At 42.0% G+C, this 20,566-nt stretch overlaps 1 protein-coding gene across 3 annotated transcripts in view; it reads left to right on the top strand.

The window, feature by feature from the left end:
• TBC1D14 (TBC1 domain family member 14) overlaps nucleotides 1-20,566 on the top strand; it is a 55,895-nt gene that overhangs the window by 21,776 nt on the left and 13,553 nt on the right. For 2 of the 3 annotated variants that reach the window (XM_072126122.1, XM_072126123.1), the window contains 2 exons: nucleotides 8,445-8,565; nucleotides 18,367-18,485. In XM_072126122.1, coding sequence (XP_071982223.1) covers nucleotides 8,445-8,565; nucleotides 18,367-18,485 — 240 coding nt within the window. Of the gene's footprint in view, nucleotides 1-8,444; nucleotides 8,566-16,167; nucleotides 16,383-18,366; nucleotides 18,486-20,566 lie in introns of those variants that run through there. The other variant, XM_072126124.1, reaches the window with a different exon arrangement.

The raw sequence follows: 20,566 nt of genomic DNA on the forward strand, positions 1-20,566 counted from the left end.
TGTGTTGCGTTCCAGTAATTGGTTTCAACAAGTTGAAAACCCACCAGTCATTTCTAGTGTCCCTTACTTCCCATCTGTTCTTGCAGATTTTCCACCCGTTTTGGGGTGGAAACCAGTCAATGGAGAACCAGTCAGTCATATCAATTCTCAACTCTTTCATTGCTGACCTGATTGGTAACTATTGGCGAGTGCGCCACATCTTTCTTGCAGCCCAATGGTTGGTCCAGGACCCTCAGTGTTTTCAGTACACTCCCGACTACGGTCTACTGGCCCCGGTGATGAATCATTAATCGGCAGAGTTGCATAAACTTCTACAAGATTCAAGGGACAAACTTCATCTCTGTTGTAGAACGCTGACCTGTTAGACTTTTACCCCGTACATAGACCGGGTTGCACGATATGAATTTGTGCACAATACATATACAGAGGCTTAAAAGGAAAAAGTGACGATTCTTGTAGCAAAGACTGTAATGGGCTCAACTTTTTGTTGCTGTTTTGTCATCCATGATGGGAGGACACAGAGGACACAACATTTTGCCAGTTCCTTACCCCCCATAGAGGAGACCTGCAATGGTTCCTGGTGCGCGTAGAGAAGGGACTTGGCAGTGGTTGACTAGTAAGAGCCTCAAAATGGCCTCACGATGCTCAGAGAGATATAAATAGAACTAGAGGCTTCAGGCCTACAGTGTGATGTCTACTCTCCTAGACCCTCTTCATACCTCACCAAGGCCACCACATAACCACCAGTGCGACCATATTTTTGACTAATAATGTGGTGGAGTATCTAGGAGAGTAGACATCACACTGTAGGCCTGAAGCCTCTAGTTCTATTAATATCTCTCTGAGCATCACCGTAAGTCTACCTGTACACGAATGTGTGCATTCAAGGGCCGCAAACTGCGAATCTATGCTCCGTTACGGTGTGTGGGAAAACATGGGGCCGTTGTGTCAAGGTGACTCCACTTGCTTGTAATGGGGTACAGAGGACCCTCCCTTTCAGATCATTGGAGACCTGGATAAATAATTTGAGCTGGGGTCCAAACCAGACAGCAATTTTTTATCTTCTATCTCAGACCATGTTATGTTTGTAAAAAATAAAGGTGATGTATACAAGTCCAGCTTGTGGGTAATAACAGGACCAGCCTGCTTACGGTTTCCATACACACGGCTTGTTTGAGCGCTCCGCTTGGGAGATTTATCTTTGCTGGACTGGTTTCTGGTGTTTACATTCCTATCCATTTCTATAGAGCGTGCCTCCACGTCTGGAAATACTTGATGAAAAACACATCCTGGCCCTGGTATAAATGTGTAATGGTCCACATGTAGCAGGTCAGGTGTATTGGGTCCCGGGTCTGAGAAATGTCCTTGTTATATATGGTTCAATGAGTCCCTGCATCTTTGTGGAACAACGGTACCATACTGAAAAAATGGTTACAGTTCGGTGCAGAGACTCCTTGCATCATATCAACTGTATGATGCTTGGAACCCCCATCCCGGGAGCAATATTTGGTCTGTGACACGCAGACATTATATGGTACATGTGTCCTGGACCAAGCGGTTTTAAAAAATTTTATTTCCATTTCGCGTGAGGCAGGGAACAGACGTCCAGATACCCTTTAGGTAAACCACAGTGCATTTTCTGCAGCTAACCCGCAGTGATTTACTTTAGCAGCAGTAGAGTCAAGTGTATTTTTTTTTACAGGCCACAACCACATACTGCAATAAAAACCCACAGCAAAATTGTAGTTCAACTTCAGATTGAGAATCCACAGTGTTACATAGTGATGCAGGTTCAGGGAGCAGAACTTCGTCTCTGTAAGTCTATAAGTAGGAGGTAGAGAAAGCCTTACATTCTCCAAATGTTTCATCCCGCATCATACACCTTTGATAAAATGATCCAGTTTTGATTCTTCCCCATTAAACTACCATCTCCCTAAGGTAGGGTATGAAATGTACTTTCTAGAATATCCTCTTTTATGTGAAGTGTTGCCCGTTTACTAGTAATAATAAATTATTATAAATATTAATAACAATAATATTATACCCCCCCCCTAACTGTGAAAATGAGCTGAGAAGAGTCTGATTAACCAGAGATGAGTCAAGTTTAGAGGCTGCAGGTAGAAAGTCACTTCAGACGCCTCTATCTTCTGTTCTATGGCATAGTTCTGGTGCCATATTAAACATAGGAATGACCTCTTTTAGATCATACCAGGCTTGTGGTTTGGTAGCATACGGAACCGGAGACAAGGACCGTTAAAAAAGTCAGGAATTGGATCTGTAGATCCTTTAATAACGTGACACCATGGGTCTCATGTAACTTATTTTTGGTTTGGAATTTTTTTTTTTTTTTTTATTAGCAACTTTTTTTTTTTTTGCAGTGTTGTTGAATTTATCACCTAATTGCAGATGTGGAAGTTGTGACTTTTTGTGCTAATCTAAGCCAGGCTTAGGAAATAGTTTGGCGCTCTTGCGGGCTTTTTTCTGACTTTTGTTCAAATTTGTCACAATTATGCTACACCGATGTATTAGAAAGGAAAGACTCCTAAAAAACCTCTCATCAGCAGCAAAATAAAAAAAAAAGCAAGATCACAAAGCCAGACTCAAGATACATATACGCCCATATTTCTAGTTACTATAGAACTGAATATAAGAGCATTTGAAGAGACTCTTCTCCTGCAGCCTGTAAACTTGACTCCTCTCTGGAAAAATATGACTTTTTGCTCATATTCACATGGCTTTGGAGTAGCTTTTTATAGAGAAATGGGTGAGATTTTATATATAAGGGAATTCTAGAAAAGAAAATTCTTCTCCTATCTTAGGGAACTGGTAGTTTAATGGGGTAAAATCTGGTGACAAGTTCCTTTTTAAGTCTGTAAAACTTCTACCAGTTGTTAACCTTCCCTTATTTATGGCATAACCTTTTGTTATAAGAGTATGTGGCTGTGTAACCTACCCAGTTCGTAGGTGTGGGATCATTGTCTTATGAAATGTGAGAAAAACCTATACGTAAATGGCGGCGGCCGGTCCCCATCCTCTAATAATAAGCTATTATGTGTGTGTCAGGCAGCTGCAGCGTAAGCCATCATGAAGGTGATTTATGACGGGTTTCTCCTTTTCTATAATTCTCTTAGGTGTGTTCTTTATTTCCTGACTTATACTCTAGATTATACAAGTGATGACTCCGGTTCCCATGACTCTTTCGTTATAAAGGTTGCGTTATAGTTGTCACGGTTTAACCAAGTAATGACCGCTACGCTGCAATTTATCCAAAAAAATGTAGAACCAAGATGCCTTCACTTCCTCATAGCCATGACCAAGGCTGCAGGAATCTGAGTGTACATACAGCCGTACTGATCTTACAGCAATAACGTATACATAGCAATATGTTTATGATCCTGCAGGGGTTACACCCTTCCCCTTTTATTGTGACAATGCTATAATACGGAGATGGGTGGAAAGATCCTGGTGTTACTTTTATGGTCAGACCGACAGTGTAAGAAGACTTATGGTGGTGAGGATTTTTATGCATGCAAATCTCACAACAAAAATCAGGGGGTAACGTCATAAAGTGGGACTTAAAGGACATCTATCACCAGATCACGGATTGTACACCAAACACTCTCACATACTGGTGTGCGCCCCCTCTGGCAGGATCTGCTGTTCTTTTAGCTTATATGCCCTTTTTTTTAAGAAAAAGGGTTTTAAAAGTAATGCAAAAGAGCTTAATGGAGCCTGGAGCCCCTCAGGCTCGTTTGCATAATGTTAAAAACCTTTTTTTTCTTAAAAACGAGGGCATAAGAAGCTAAAAGAAGAGCAGATCCTGCCAGAGAGGATGCACACCAGTATGTCAGTGTGCTTGGTTTACTGTCTTTTAAAGGGGCCCTTTTACTACCTCCATTAACTCCCAACTCTTTGCATGCTTTGATAGCAGCTGCTCCATTGATTCCGCAGATGGAACGTTCTCTTTTTAGCCCCCACCGTTCCCAAGCAATAAGTGTCATTGTTCCCGGCTTTCTGCAGTAAGATGGGCGGAGCCAAGCCTGGGACCACCCATGTGACTGAGAGCCGATTTTGCATAGAGAGTGTTGAAACGCCCTAAACTAAAATTATATGGGTGGTTCTGGACTGTAGTAGACCGCTGCACTCCACCCATCCAACATAGATAGACAAACCCTAATGTCATTGATCACTTGGGAATTGTGAAGACTGTAGAAAAAAAAATCATATCTGCGCCAGAATCGGTGGATCAATGGCTGTTAGAGGATGCAAAGAGTTGGCTCTCCCTCACCAATCTGGTAGCGTTGCTCCCGATTCCTGTTGCGCTAGAAGAGGCCACTGATTGGAGCAAGGACCTACCTCATCCAGTGATTGGCTGCACAGCTTCCCCTGGTGCTCCTTGTAGGGATAGTGCAGTGCCCATTTTATTGTTCCATTGGTCCCCTCATAGAATTGGGATACAAGACACTGCTGCACTCATTGGGGCAGATTTATCAAGCTGTCTGAAAGTCCGAATATTTCTAGTTGCCCATGGCAACCAATCACAGCTCCCCTTTAAAATATTCATGAGCACTGGTAAAATGAAAGCTGAGCTGTAATTGGTTGCCATGGAGAACTAGAAATATTATGACTTTCAGACATCTTGATAAATCTGTCCCATTGTGTTGTGAAAATGGCATTAGTGGGGTCATCTAAATTCGGCCTGAATCGGGTGGTTTCTGTGATGTTTCTCCTCATCCTCTCTGCTGGTACTGTATATTACACGGGATAACCCGGTGTGACTAGGATCTGCCCTTAGGGTGCTGTCACCTATACAGGTTTTTATTGCCAAAATTGGGCGTGGATCGTAAAAAGGAGAACATATAAAGAACAACTGGTACTTGTCTTATTTTGGAATCAAAAAATTGTGCCAAAAAGTTACCTGTGTTCCATTATTCTTAAAGCGTAACTGAAACTTTTTAAAACATTAATTTTATTTTTTTTATATAATTGCAGACTGTGTAATCCATTAATGGAAATCTATCACTAGGATCATTGGAATTTAAACCAAGTGCTCTGACATGCTGGTGTGTGCTCCCTCTGAGATGATCCAATCTTTGTTTTAACTTCTTTTGAACTTGTTTTTACCCCCCCAAAAAAAAGCCTTTAAAAATTATGCAAATGAGTCTGAGTGGTTTACAATCCATGATCCTGGTAGTAGATGTCCTTTTTAAGGAAAGTGCCATTTTCTGCTCCTTCTTTCTCTTGTAGTGAGCAATATATCTGAAGTCCAGTACACAGCACAGAAATAATGAAAGGAGGCTTATGTTTAACTCTTCATTCATTGATGATTCAGCCATTTGAGAAAATTAGAGTGTCTAGGGACTGTCTGTGAGGAGTTTGTACGGTTCCTTTATTTCTCAGCTGTCAGTGGATACAGGACCGAAAGCTGATTTATACAAACTGCTTAAAAAAAGGAAGGAAGGCAGGGGGAAAAGAAGGACACATTATATTACATATTTACTATTAACATCTGCCCAATTTATTTTAATGCCATTTTTTTTTTAAAGTTAAGTTAGTTTGGAGATTTTTGGAAAACTTTAAAGTCTAAAGCGAATTGTCGGCAATGGAGGGTCACGCCCGTAATGACAAATTTGGGTCATCTGTGGTGCTCTATGCTCTATGAATTGCTATTATGGATAACAAATGACTTGTAGAATCACACTTTTTTTTTGTTTTCTTTTGGAACTTAAATCCTGGGAATGTTTGGTGTAGTTATTGTAGTGAACTGCATTCAGCACGTGACTAACAATGCAAAGGCTTACCGTATTTTCCGGACTATAAGGCGCACATAAAAGCCTTGGATTTCCTTAGAAATCCAAAGTGCGCCTTATAGTCCGGTGCGCCCTATGTATGGCGCAGGGCAGCGGACCATACTTACATAGGTCCCCGCTACCGGAGACAGCAGATCTCCAGCGGGAACTACAGACCACGCTGCACGAACAACTTCTGCCGCGTGGTCTGCAGTTCCCGCTGGAGATCTGCTGTCTCCGGTAGCGGGGACCTATGTAAGTGTGGTCCGCTGCCATCCTCCACCTCCCCCTCACCTACCCCGCTCACCTTCCCCGCGTTCCGCGTCGCGTCTCGGCGTCGCGTCTCCGCTCCGCCCCCGGACCTCCGCCACGCCCCCGACCCTGCGCCTTATAGTCCGATGCGCCTTATATATGGAATTATTACATATATAAGGCGCATCGGACTAATGCGCCTTCTAGTCCGGTGCGCCTTATAGGCCGAAAAATACGGTATGCTGAATTTCTTTTGTTTTGCTCAGAAATACAGGCAGTCCCCGGCTTCCATGCAAGATAGGTTCCATAGATTTTGTCCTTTGAATTTGTATGTAAGTCGAAACTGTATATTTTATCATTGTAGATCCAGACAATTTTTTTTTTTTTTTTTTTTTTTAACCGAGTGACAATTGGAGTTTCACAATTTTTTTGCTGTAATGGGACCAAGGATTATCAATAAAGCTTCATTACAGACACCTTACAGCTGATTATTGCAGTCTGGGACTAGAGTAACATCCAGAGAGCTTGGGCAGAGGGGTCCGTCTGTAACTAGGGGTCATCTGTAAGTCAGGTGTCCTTAAGTAGGGGACCGCCTGTACAACCTATAGCCCATTTCTTATTGATTTCTGTTACCTTGTCCATTCTTAAAGGTAGTGATCTACTTTGGACCATCCCTATAATTTCAGACAATGTCTAGGGTTAACCCCGTGTGTGCATGTTCTTCTTGGGGTTAAATTATAAGGAGGATATAAATTGGAGGACGTCTTCTCCAATAATATCCTTGTATGCTTATGGAGGATGTGGACAGTGGTTTCCTCTAGTGGGACAACCCCTTTAAGCACTTGTCTTTTCCCATGAATAAAAAATCTCACGCGTCTCCGTATTGAGTATTCAGGATTTTATGCTCTTCTGTGATGTAATCCAGGAATCTTTTTAGGCTTGTATACGTAGATTTATGTAAAACTATACGGAGATGGAACGCAGTATGTATTCTATGAGAACAATGACATTTTATTGGTAATTTTCCACTGCATAGTTATGTCCTGGTAGCGGCTGTTGTTGTGTCCATCAGCTGTTCGCTCTTCTCGAAATACCAGTTTCCTGTCAGAATTGGAAATTTTAGCCGCATGTGCATAAAGTATGATACAAATAATCTGACATATTGGATATTCCCCCAAGGGTTTGTAGATACAGATGGCTGTATACAATGACATGGATAGTTATGCTAGCAACACTAAAGTTCTGTTCATGTTCATCTTAATTGTATCTAGTCTCATGGTTCAGTTTGGGAATTTGGACACCCGCCTTCCTATATTACAAGGACCATGTGTTCAAGGGAATCCATACTTTTCTGTGTCATAGAGAGGGATTGCTAGTTAATGGTCCCAGGGTCCATTGCGTGGGTTTCCTCTGGGTACTCCGGTTTCCTCCTAAACTCCAAAACATACTGGTAGGTTGCTTAGATTGTGAGCCCCATTGGGGACAGGTGATGGTACAAGCTCTGTGCAGCGCTGCGTAATCTGTGTGCGCTATATAAATAAAGGAATTATTATTATTATTATTGGAGTTGACCCATAGGTTGGAAAAACATGGCTGCTTTCTTCCAAAAATGGCACCACACCAGACCATGGTGTGTGGCAGTATTGTGACTCAGCTGTATAGAGATGAATAGAGCTGAGTTGCAATACTCCGCACTATCCACGGTCCGATATGGCACTGTTTTTGTAAGAAGGCAACCATGTTTTTCATCCTCTGTACAACCCCTTTAAGGAAACCCATTCTTGTATGTATGTATGTTAATTGTTAAGTCTTCTAAACAGGCTCCTCATCTCTTACTTTAATAATAAGTTTCTCTTGCTATGGAGAATCCATTCTTCATCTCTCCTGTGGGGGTGCTGCAGGGAAACTTGCCACATATCTACAGGTTTGCCAAAAGATAACTTATCACTGAGGGGGGTGGGGGTGGGGGGGTCACATTTTGTGGTCAGCTTATTGTATAGGGAGATTACAAAGCAGAAAATTCCCTTGAAAGTTGGACTTGACTTTACAAAAATTGTGCTGAAAAACTCGGCTTATACTCAAGTATATATGGTAATTAGGATTTAGTTAAATTCAACTAGCCTTAAGTAAAATATTTATGAGCTGCAACCCCACCAATGATTTCCTTTTATGCCCTATCTGCTATGTACCTGTTATTTAAAGGGGTTGGCCACTTAACCTCTTGGTTTTTGTAATGTGTGGGGGGCAGGATATTCGGTAATTTTACCATAAATCTATTAATAGTCCTGCTCTGCTTTCTTTATATGTAAAGTGGTGGCTGATACAGTTACAGAGGAGGAACTATCCTAAGTTTGATAACTAATGGTCCATCACTTCCCTTTTGACTTTATCCTTGTCTTATAGGAACATTTTTGCACGGAAAAAGAGCGTCCAAGTAGAAAAACAGAATGAATTTGGATGGAAATTATTTGGAAAAATCCCTCCTCGTGAAACTCAGCAGAACAATCCCCACAAAGCACAAAAGGTATTTGTCTAGGGTTCTGTTATTTGTTATTGCATTTCCTTCTCCCAGTGACCTCTGGTCCTTTGAAACTCAAGGAAGGCAACAAAACCTGAACGTCTCGGTATACCTCCAAGCTCAGGACACATACTTGCAAGTATATAGCTATTACAATGCCGTTTTTTATCATGTAAATAGGTCTTGAGCCAGTTTCTATGTCCCCATGGTTACAGACTACAAAGAAACCATATGTAGTCTGATCTGGAGTCACACTACCTGCGTCTTGCTCAGACCTGAAATTTTCTTATTATGTTTATCTGCTCAATTCCCTGCCGACTGCTACTGAGGGACAGTGCTTGCGTTAGAAATGCTGTGGGGGGCGTGTTGCCGGAGCTCAGAGGGGCTCCGGCATTACCCCCAAAGCACTTCAGGGACATTAACAAAAAGATAATAGTAATGTTTATAACCAGGGGCTGATTAAGACTGCCATGGGCCCTGGGCTGTATGAATATTATAGCCTCCATAAGTCTTGGAATCACTTCCTACATATGGTACTAGAATCCGCTTCATGGGGAATGGAGGATATGTCCCTTCTGCCTACTTTCTGTCTGTTTTCAGCACCTTCAATGGTTCAGAAATGGCTCTTGTGTACATGTGATTTGCAAGCATGAACAGATGTAGGAGGATTTCATGGGTGGAGGTCCTTCTTGGTATAAAATTTGGAGTGTGGTTTGGGTGGTCATAGACCCCCTAGGACAGTGATGGTGAACCTTTTAGAGACTGAGTGCCCAAACTACAACAAAGACCCGCTTATTTATCGCAAAGTGCCAACACAGAAATGTAATTTGAGATTTATACTCCCTTCTCTGTCACAGTTTTCATTGATACCAGCACCTGAGGCACCAATATAGCAGAAAATAGTCCCAGGTACAGCTGTCACTTTAATACACCTCTGTGCACAGCAAGTCCTGGGCTGTCTGGGACTGCAGGAAGATACCTGGAGTCATCTCTGGTGATGGCCTGGGTGCCCACAGAAAGGGCTCAGAGTGCCACCTCTGGCACCAGTGCCATAGGTTAGCCATCACTGTCCTAGGAGGCTTGGGCCGCAGGCTACTGCCCAAACCGCCTGTATTATAATTCACTACTGTTTATAGCAGACAATCCTAGCTAATATAACTAATAAAGCCATTTTTTTTTAGAATTGCTTTATTGACATGTGCATAAAACAGAATAACATTACAAATAAAGGAGCATTAGTTGAGGTACATTAGAGATAACAACGTACATCCTTATGTAAATATTCACCATTCATGAAGAATTCTGCATGAAAGCGAAGACCTTTAAACACACATCCCAACTTTTACATATAACAATAACCATTCTGGTCGAGGGGAGTCAGGAGAGCAATATCGTTGAAGAAAAAGTAGTAACTAGGGCCAGGCTACGCGGCACGGTGCCATCTTACACCTGCGGATTGAGAAATCCCCTCTGCCATCAATGTGCAGAGGAGTACAGGAAGGGCGTTCGTCATTCAGTTACATTGTTATATTGTATCAAAATATAATAATCGTGTTACAGTAAGTATAAAACTAATTGAAAAGGGGTGAGAAACTCTCTGAGACTGCGGACATTAAGAAGGGTATCTTGGGGAGAGCACCAGGGGCCCCACAGTCTCTGGAACTGATCCGCGGTGTTTGTAGACTATATTCTTATATGGTAAAGTCAAGTTAACCAGTTTCTTCCACTGAAAGACAATAGGAGAGCGATCAGCCATCCAGTGTATAGCAATGGCCTTATGGGCCTCAAACAGAGCTTCCTTCAGAAATAGTTTGATAATGGGGCCAGTCATCCTCCCGGGTAATTCCCAATAGGCATAGCACCGGCAAGACAGGAACCGGTTTATTCATGATGTCAGACAGTAGAGAAACTACTACTCTCCAGAATCTGGCTAAGTAATCGCAAGCCCATATTAGGTGGATGAAATAGTCTCGGCCCGCCCGGCATCTGTGATCTACAGACAATCTCTGCATACGAAACAATCTGACCAGAGTTATATAGCATTGATGGGGCAGGAGGCATTTTAACTTCTACAAAGCACCAGCACCACCAATTTAGTGGTGGCTTTCCTATAAGTCTTGTAGTATTGTGTATGCAGCATGTTCATTGCTTAGATTTTCTTCAGGTTGCTCAAACACCAAGGGATAACATTTAAAGAACACTTCATGAATAAAGTATTATAAACTATACGTCGCCTGTACTGCCTCTATTATTAATATGTCTATTCCCGGTACACCCTGCTGCTGGTAGGATACTGCTGAGATGTCTGTGCCTAAGGGCGGAGGACAAATGTTCAATTTCTAATACAAGTAGTTTATTGTGACTCTTCCACCCATCTGACCCATGATAGGACATTTCAATACTAAGTTTATTTTTTTTTTTGTAACTTTCAGTCATCTAGAATATAGTAGGACATCATTGTGACCTTCTCCATTACCCAGCAGAGACCCTTCGCTGGCACCGATCCTTGGTGTAAAACACTAAAGTGGGGAAAAATGTGCATCACCATATTGGCAGGGATAGTTTTCCCATGTGTCAGCCAATTTATTTCTATGACCGTGTCTCCCATGTCTGATGGTGAATGATCTGAAGTAGACCCTCCTGGAGGCAGGGTCTAATCACCAGCAAATTCACCATGTAGAGTTGTGTTGCAGTATATGCTACAAGTGATCAGACCCCCTAGGGTTGAAGTACCCTGGGGGGCCTGAAATTTCAAATTTTGAAAAACTGATCAAAAGGTCATACAGTCCCCAAAATGGTACAGATGAAAAGGTTGCGCAAAACATCCCGCAAAATTTGTAGGATGAACAACAAAATGCATTATAATTGCATGTTATATTCATGTTATATTGTGTAGAATTCAAGTATTTACCAAAACTGACGAGGTGACGGGTCTCCTTTAAGTCGTCAGATGGCGTGTGTAATGTTGACTCTAGCGCTCTGTAACTGATGATTGTACAGCTAAATCTCTTGTCAGCAGGCGTTGCCCATTGCTTAGAAGAGCCGGGTGATTACACTAATTAGGAATGTAATGAATCTTTCCATGACTATGAACAGATTTGACTACTGAGACTGGACATGACGGCGGCACTCCTCCATCCTTTATGTGCCGTGGAATCTACGCCTTGGAGGAAATAGAAATTCACCCTTGTTTATTGTTATTACTGGAACAATACCTACCCAGGGAAAGGGTTGGCACAATTCTCCACCATACATGGGAAATATTTCACATCTGATGACCTGGAAAGATAATCTCAGTATCTAGATCGGGCAAACACTAATGATCACTTTCATCCAGATTTCATCTAGCATTACTGATGATATCTAGTCCGTGTATCTGAGCTGAACTGGAAGAATATTTTGAGGTTGTAAAGGATTAGAAAAAAAAAATCTGATTTCTTCCATAAAAATGGTGCCACTTTTCTCCACGGGCTGTGTCTGGTATTGCAGCTTGGCTCCATTAAAATCTGTAGAGCTTAGAGGTGTATAGAGGAAGTGGAGTAGCCACAAGGGTTCATAAGGGGGGGGAAGCAATGGCTCTTTTAGAATAATGGGACCTTAAAGGACTTCTACCACCAGGATCAGGGATTGTAAGCCAAGCACATGACATACTGGTGCGTGCCCCATCTGGCAGGACCTGCTCCTTTTTTTTTTTTTTGCTTCATATGCCCCTGTTTTTACAAAAAATAGCTTTCAAAATTATACAAATGACAGCTTCATAGCTGTTAATTGAGCCCAGAGCCCCTCAGGTTAATTTGCATAATTTCTAAAGCCTTTATTTTTTAAAACTACGGCATAAGAAGCTAAAAGAACAGAGGATCCTGTCAGCGCTTAGTTTTCCATCCTTGATCTTGGGTGTAGATTTCCTTTCAATCTATATTGTTTTTTTAGTAGGACTTTTAGTGATCAGCTGTAATCAAGAGGCAACCGGACAGGAAGTGTGTAATATCCTGCACTGCCCCCACAGGACAAAGAAATCATTACATAGTCATAATAGGCTCATCATGTTATGGACCTAAATGTTGGTCCTCCAAAGTTACATGGTGGCTTAGTGGTTAGCATTACAGCCTTGCAAGTCCCAGGGTCAACATCTGCAAAGAGATTGTATGTTCTCTCCGTGTTTGCATGGGTTTCCTCCGGGTCCTCTGGTTTCCTCCCACACTCCAAAACATACTGGTAGGCTGATTAGATTGTGAGCCCATTGGGGACAGGGACTGAGTTCTGTGTGCGCTATACAAATAAATATTATTATTTTCCTCTTCAGTAAAGAGATGAGGGTGCTGAATTCCTTTTGGGTTTCTGATATAATCCTATGACATTGATGGTGTTTGCCTGGAGCTAAAGCTTTACATTCGGCTGTACAGACGCCACATCATCTTATCTGCGTGTAGCTGTTCCAGGATTTCACATTCTTTTTTAGCGTTTTGCATACGTCATTACCTGAGGATCTTTTGTTACATGAAAGGTTGGTGCGCCTAACACAGCTGCCCTAAAGGAGACAATTACATATATACATATATCCTAAAGGTTACCGGTGTCACTCCGCCTCGCTCAAGTGTTTGCACTTCTAATATGTTACATACACAAATGTTTGCTTATACCGTATGCAGTGTTTGACTTCCACATGAATGAAGTTGTCAAAGTCGGTAGAACTTTTGCTTGTTCTTTGCTTCCAGTCCAGTGGGTGGTCCGACCCATGATTGACAGCTATGTCTGTGTCACCTTCGATAGAGAGAAGTCTGTATCTCTCAAAGAATTGCCCTCTAGTATTACAAGCACAAAAAGAGCAACAGTGTCCCCATTTATTGTTAATGTTTTATGTGCAATACAACACACAACCTGCGGACAGGTATAGAACGGCTTAAAAGGAGATCTACCACCAGGATGAAGGATTGTATGCAAATGAGCCTGAGGGGCTCCAGGCTCCATTAACACCTATGGAGCCTGAAGCTTCTCAGGCTTATTTGCATACAGTTCATCATCCTGGTAGTAGATGTCCTATATACTTGTTTTCCTAATCAAGTAAAAACCCTTTTAAGGGGTTGCCCATTTTAACTGGCGGCTGAGGTAAAAGACCGAAGACTTCCCTTTACATATCAAGAACTATTAATAGATGTATATTGGTAAATTACCTAATAATCTGCCCCCCACACATTACACACATTACAATAAACATAAGGTAAACTGTCCAACCCCTTTAAGTCTTTGGTTAGGTCTGTGCTGTTCCTCTGTATGGCACATTGCTTCTTACAGTATGTTAATAATTTAATGCACAGGCTGTATTGGAGTCAGCAAACGCATCAGCAGGAATAAACCCAAAGAGACTTAGACGAGAGACATATAAATAGCTCCAGAGAAGTTGCAGACCTGGTTAAGCGAGAGATGAAGAAACGGGAGTGACTGAGCTATTTCATTAGAGCCGGTACACGGACACTTGCCGAGCCTCTTGTGGGTAGTGCTCGTCCTCCTTCCTTCTCATATTCTTTTTAATGAGCCAGGTTTCCCAGAAGTCTTTATACTCGGAATTCCTGGAAAGTCCAGATAAAAAGTCCATTACTGAGTATAGGGATGTGAAAAAAAAAACTCCTCGGCAGGATACATACCAGGATGGTAATTGTCAGTGGGATGACAAATATATTTTCATGAGGTGTAACTTATTACGCCCAGATCTATTTTTAAAGGGGGTTTCCATGAAAATGGATAGTGATGACCTCGCCTTAGGGCTCTTTGGGTGTTTTCACATTTCACTTGTTTTCAACTAATCCATTGTCTGTGAAAAAAATGTTTTCACCTTTTACCAATCAAGTGTCTGTAGTAATTCGGAGCACAGCACCATACAATGTATAGTGGTTGTGCTTGGCATTGCAGCTCAGTCCTCATTCACTTGAATGGGACTGAGCTACATCAAGCCGCTATGTCCATTGGACTTGACGTCACAGAAAGTAACACTTGCCATGCAGGCGCTCTAAAAATTACATAATCGATATTTAACCCCTGACACCCCTGAGGAGCCATCTTTACAGCCTGTGTAGAGAGTGAGATGTGAATCAAAGAGGTTGCCCAAAGGATAGGGGATAACTTACTTTCATACCCCCAAATGAAAAGATAAGCTGGTCACCCATGCCCCATCCTCTTCCTCTCCATCTCAGTGGAGCTTACAGATGTAGTGGGGCGCTATTCCTGGCTACTTCTGTCGGTGCCATAGACATTCAATAGAGCAGCAGCGCACATTCAACCTTCCATTTATTTGGGGTACAGCAGACCCTTATTCTTATGATCTTACCACTGCAAACCCCTTTAAAGCCTATAGGGATGTACTACGGGCCAAAAACTTTCCCTGCCTGTTCCTGTGTCTGTTGGTGAATGTAACACATTGGGGCACATTTACTTACCCGGTCCAGCAGCGCGTTCTCCGACAAGGTTTCGGGCCTTCCGGCGATTCACTAAGGTCGTGCGCCAGATTGCAATTCGTCGCAAAACGGTAAAATTCGGAAAACCCAGCGGGAAAACGCGATTCGGACTCTTAGTAAATGTGCCCCATTGTAGATGGACTAGATTCTTTACAGGCAAAGAAATAAGGTTTATGTTGTAATTCTCTGAGTATAAGCTCCATTGACATTTAGTAATCTTAAGTGAGGTGCCATCTTTATTCTCTGAGGCCCATTCTATAAGAGGTTAATAATGTATTATTAAATTGATTTGCCCTCTTTAGTTTTGTTATTATTATTATTTATTTATTTTTTTTAAACTTCAATCACAATAGTACATATTTTTATTTTATTAAAGTTGTATCTATTATGTTCTGTCTTAAAGGGAACCTATCAGAAGATTTGTCTCTCCACTAAACTACTAGCCCTCGCAGGAAGGGTATGAAATTATATTTCTAGAATTCCCACTTTTATGTAAAATCTCCCTTCAACTATAAAAAAAAATCTGGTTTCAAAACGGATGAGGCTTGTGACTTAAAATGTGAGATTCTTATAACATGACACCATCTATAACATGACACCAGCAGCGAGTTTCTAGTTACTAGAAACAGAACAGAAGATGGAGGTGTCTTAAATGAAGCCCCCCCCCCCTTTGCAGCCACTAAATTTGACTCATCTCAGGTAAAATAAGACTCTTCTCTGCTCATTTGCACTTGGAGAGGATTTTTATTGATACATAGGAAAAGGGAATTCCAGAGAGAATATCATATGCCCTACCTGAGGGGGGTACAATCTCGTGACCGTGTCCCTTTAAAGATTTATGTGTATAAGATTTAAGTGTATTCTTGGATTATTATAATATTTTTTTTTTATATTATTTTTTAGTTATTTTTGCATTCTAGGACATTTTGTAGTTTTACAACACTTGAAATGGGTATATGGACGTAGCATTTTTTTTTTTTTTTTACAATGTGTAGTCTAATCAGTATGCATGTCAGCCGGAGAAGGGATTCCCATGTGTCAGGTATCATGAGGTCTCCAGAGACAGAACTGCGTGTAGGTTAGGCATGTGAGGAGAGCCTGGAGTGAGTTGATTGGATGCGTTGTATCTGCAGATGATTACAATGGCTGTTGCAGGCTGCTCGCCCATCTCCCAGCCCTGTGTGAGCTCCCTGGAAGAAAGCAGCTGACAGCGGGGATGCACGTGATGGGCCTCTGAGGGCAGCCTGGCATGCGGAAATGGGATTATTGGGATGCTACTGGTGCAGCTGCTCTCTTAGATGCTGGGGGCTTCTTGTGACGCTGGTCGGGATGGGGCAGCAGGTTCTGGGTCTCTGAGTGACTACAGCTTTCATGGTGAGTGAATGTGCAGTATCACTATGTCTCCAGCTCTCTCTTCCGAGCTGCAACATTTCCAGTGGGACACTATGGATGCTTCCCTGTCAGCGGAGCGTCGCCTGCTACGCCGGGTGACCTTGTAGGGTATGGATATGGAAGAGTAGCCTCCTCTCTGTGCTACATTCTAGCTTCTCCGAAATGATTTGTTACATTTAAGGCTGTTACATTGTTACATGTTCACTTGTTATATTGTTACATTTTGTTACATCTGTTACATTACCACACTTTTATTCCTTCTGTATTTATTTACAGACAAGATCTTGGAATTTTACCCTGAATATTATTCTATTAGATTTCTTATCTTTCATTTGGCTAGCAATGTCACATATTACATATGTGTTTCGGTATATAGTGGTTTTTGCACTTTTAAGACCCATTAGAGGTTTAGGCGTTTTGCTTTGTAACATGTGCATTACGTATGGCCGACCTCCTGTATAATTTATGGATCTGTGAAAGCGGAAGGATGTTGCTGGTGTTCTGTTCCTTTGTGGACTATACAGTTTCTGTGACTTTGTTACATTTGATACTTGGATGTTCATGGCTAGGAGATTATGATTTAGTTATGGTCATCAATGCCTTTCATTGCTGATTTGTTATCCATCTATACACATCATGTTCTATCATGACGTGGTATAGTGGTAAATCCAAAATATCCCTAGGAGGTTTTTAAAAAATAATATGTAGTATCCTAAAAGGTAAGTAAAATGGTCCAAACCGAATGCATTGCTCAGCTCAAAATGGCAGAGAGAGCATTATATTGCTCCCTGCTATGCTAAAGATTTATAGCATAATTTTGACAGTTGATTTAAATATATATACACATATATTAGTAAAAATCAACTGTCAAAATTATGCTAATGAACCTGAATGGCACATACCGTGCAGGAGGACTTCTTCCTCCCACTGTGTGATATTACATCAGTCGGAGAGAGGGGAAACAGTGGGATTCTTTAAGACTGATGTTTTGTATTCCAGTCTTAAAAATTCTCTCTGCTGCCGATCCAGTGTCCATATCTACGAAAAGGCTTCTTGGTAATTGTGGGGGCAGACTCCGCCGGTTTAGGCCTGTAGATCTAGTCTGAACTAGCAAAATTTTTTTGCTGTTTTTCCTGCCAGCCCGCCTCCTGCATTGCTCTTTGCCCCAACACACCCAAAGTGGCGCTTAGGTCAGAGAGATGGCATAATGTATCGATTCCAGTGTAACAGCCTGTGAATTTACGGAGGAGCTCTAGTAACACCTAGTATGCAAGGACTCTAGTAACACCCCTCATTAGCATAATTACAAAAGTTGATTTTAGAAGAAAGAGGCCATGGATAACAAATATAAAAAGATTACCAAAGTCACGGTGCCTGGATCTATGAGTAATGTCCCTGGTTATTATTCTTCATTTTAATGGTAGATGTTGACCATTCTTTACAACATCACGATAATCTAACCTATATTTGCATCTCTCCTTGACGAGTCTGAAAAAATTAAATCTTTTTTTTTTGTGTAGGGGAATCTGAGCCTATTCCCTTGTCCTTGCTTACTTATTACTCGAGTGACATCAGCAATTTATCATCCGTCTCCGTTGCTGTAATATATTGATCCATTATGAGACACCGCTGCTCCTTCTATTGACTACAGCCTTTATGTCATCCCTTGTAGTGAAATGTAACATCTGGCGCCTGCTAGATTAGAAGCATAGGGCGTTCCATTTCCAGATTTATAATGTATTTGTTAGCAGTAAAATCGCACGTTCAGCTCTGCTACATCTGCAGGATGAGCTATGCGTTCCCTTGCATCAGTTCCCTGTGAGCTGCTCCCTATGTATCACGCTTGTACGGAGGTAGGAGGGTAACAGCAATGGGTTTATCACATTGGGACTTTTTTGGCATCGTCTTTGGACGTAGATGTGTACACGTCTAGTGAAGTTGACATTTTATTTTTGTTTTCACATAGGAATATGAAGACAGAATTGGGCGAACTTCAAAGTCTCCATCCCCAAAGCAGAATGTAAGGAAGAGTCTGGTGTTCGAGCCTCTGTCCACTACAGCCCTTATATTGGAAGACCGGCCAGCGTGAGTACATTATGTATTGAGGTTTATCCCAAACATTCTGGAGCATCCTTTGTGTTGTGATGTCCCTCTGTTATTCTCCCTGGAAATAAGTTACCATCCCTTATGTCATCTGGGTGTTTCTCACCCACCTTACTATTATTGGTGACTAGTAAATAGATGAGTGTAATGATTGTACCCAGCTTATCCATACATTTCCAGGAGGAGTAACAGAAGATTCATAAGAAAGGCGTGTGAAATAAACGCAAATTGATTTACAGAAGCAGATCACTCAAAATTTGCTTTCCATAGCATCAAATTGCTAGAAACCATGTAAAAAAATTTGGTACTTAAATGACTTGCATCACATATTTAATAATTTAATTGATTTTTGCATCAACTTTTTTTTCCTCCATAAAGTCATATAAATATTGCCATCATATCCCATACAAAACATTCATACATGTCTTGACTTTCTTGTCTCAGTTAGGGTATGAAATGTACTTTCTAGAATTCCCTCTCACCAGTTTACCTAAAAAAATGAGTCACTTTTAGAGGCTGCAGGGGAAGAGTCACTTCATATGCTTTTCAGCTCTATAAAACCTAGAACTAGGCGTTTGGTATCATATTAAAGATAAGCATCTCCTCTCAAAATCTCCCAATTGCTTTGGGTTTTGTGAGCTACTGAATCTGCGATCCATAAATGTAGTTTGGAATTTGAGCTGCGAATCACAATCTCAGTTCTGTAGCTCCCAGAACCACAATATTTGATTTGAAATGCCTTTAATATGACACCAAAAACTTGGATCTAGGTCACGGGGAACAACTGAAGCTTTCTCCTTCAAAAGTGACTCCTCTCATGCAAAATATGACTCTCTTTCTGTTCATTTGTTTCACATTTTTTATATAAATAAAAGGTGTAAAGGTAAAATTTCCCATAAAAGGAGAAATTCTAGATAGAGCATTTCATACTTTACCTGTACTTATTGAGCCTGGAAGCATCCCACCAATCTTGTGTATGTGGGAGATTTATTCTAATCCAACCTGATTGGAGTGACATCCTTTTTCAAGGAGTAGTCTTAACCCAAAATTTGCAACAACATGACACAGGCTCTGACACCTTGCTGTTTTCCACAAGGTGTTCGCATTTCTGTATCTCCTTGCAGGGGTTGTCAGACCTTAACACCTCTCTGCAACATTACTAGGGGCAGCACGGTGGCTCAGTGGTTATCACTGCCTTGCAGCACTGGGGTCCTGGGTTCAAGTCCCACCCAGCACAACATCTGCAAAGAGTTTGTATGTTCTCTCCGTGTTTGCGTGGGTTTCCTCCAGGTCCTCTGGTTTCCTCCCACACTCATAAAACATACTGTTAGGTTGTTTAGATTGTGAGCTCCTTGGGGACAGGGACCAATTTGGCAAGCTCTGTGCAGCGCTGCGTAATCTGTAGGTGCTATATAAATAAGTAAATAATAATAATTATTGTACAACTGTGGGAGCTTGTTTTTATTGTACAGGGTGGTTGTACAGGTATGCAGATGCAGGTGTTGTCTGTGCCTTTACGTTGGGTTGTCTGTGCCTTTTCGATGTATTGTTCTACACATCTAGGTGGACGCAGTGGCGTAACTAGGAATGAGTGGGCCCCATAGCAAACTTTTGCCTGGGCCCTGCCCAGCCTGCCCCCAGTAGTATACAGCCAGCCTGCCCCCAGTAGTATACAGACTGGAGTGGCCTCCGGTGATCGAGTCCTTCTTACCTGTGTCTTCACGACCAAAATGGCGACTCGGCTCCTCAAGCTCCTCCATGCTAAACCGCGCGCCTCTGGTCACGTGAGTGACGTCTGGTCGCTTCAATCACATGACAAGGGGCGCGCAGTGCATTCTGGAGGAGCTGGAAGAGCCGAGCTGCCATTTTGCCTGGAGGAGCTACGGACAGTGGGCGGACCGGACAGCCGACGCGGCGCAGGGTAAGAAGATTAAAGGGGGCAGGAACAGAGGGGCAGGAGGGGGCAGGAACAGAGAGGGAGTCGGGAAGATTTAAACAGCGTTGCGCCGAATAGCAGGGCACGGGCGGAGGCCGGACTGGGTTGGGAATTGCAGTGCAGCCAT

Source organism: Engystomops pustulosus, chromosome 1 (assembly GCF_040894005.1).
Source record: "Engystomops pustulosus chromosome 1, aEngPut4.maternal, whole genome shotgun sequence".
NCBI lineage: Eukaryota > Metazoa > Chordata > Amphibia > Anura > Leptodactylidae > Engystomops > Engystomops pustulosus.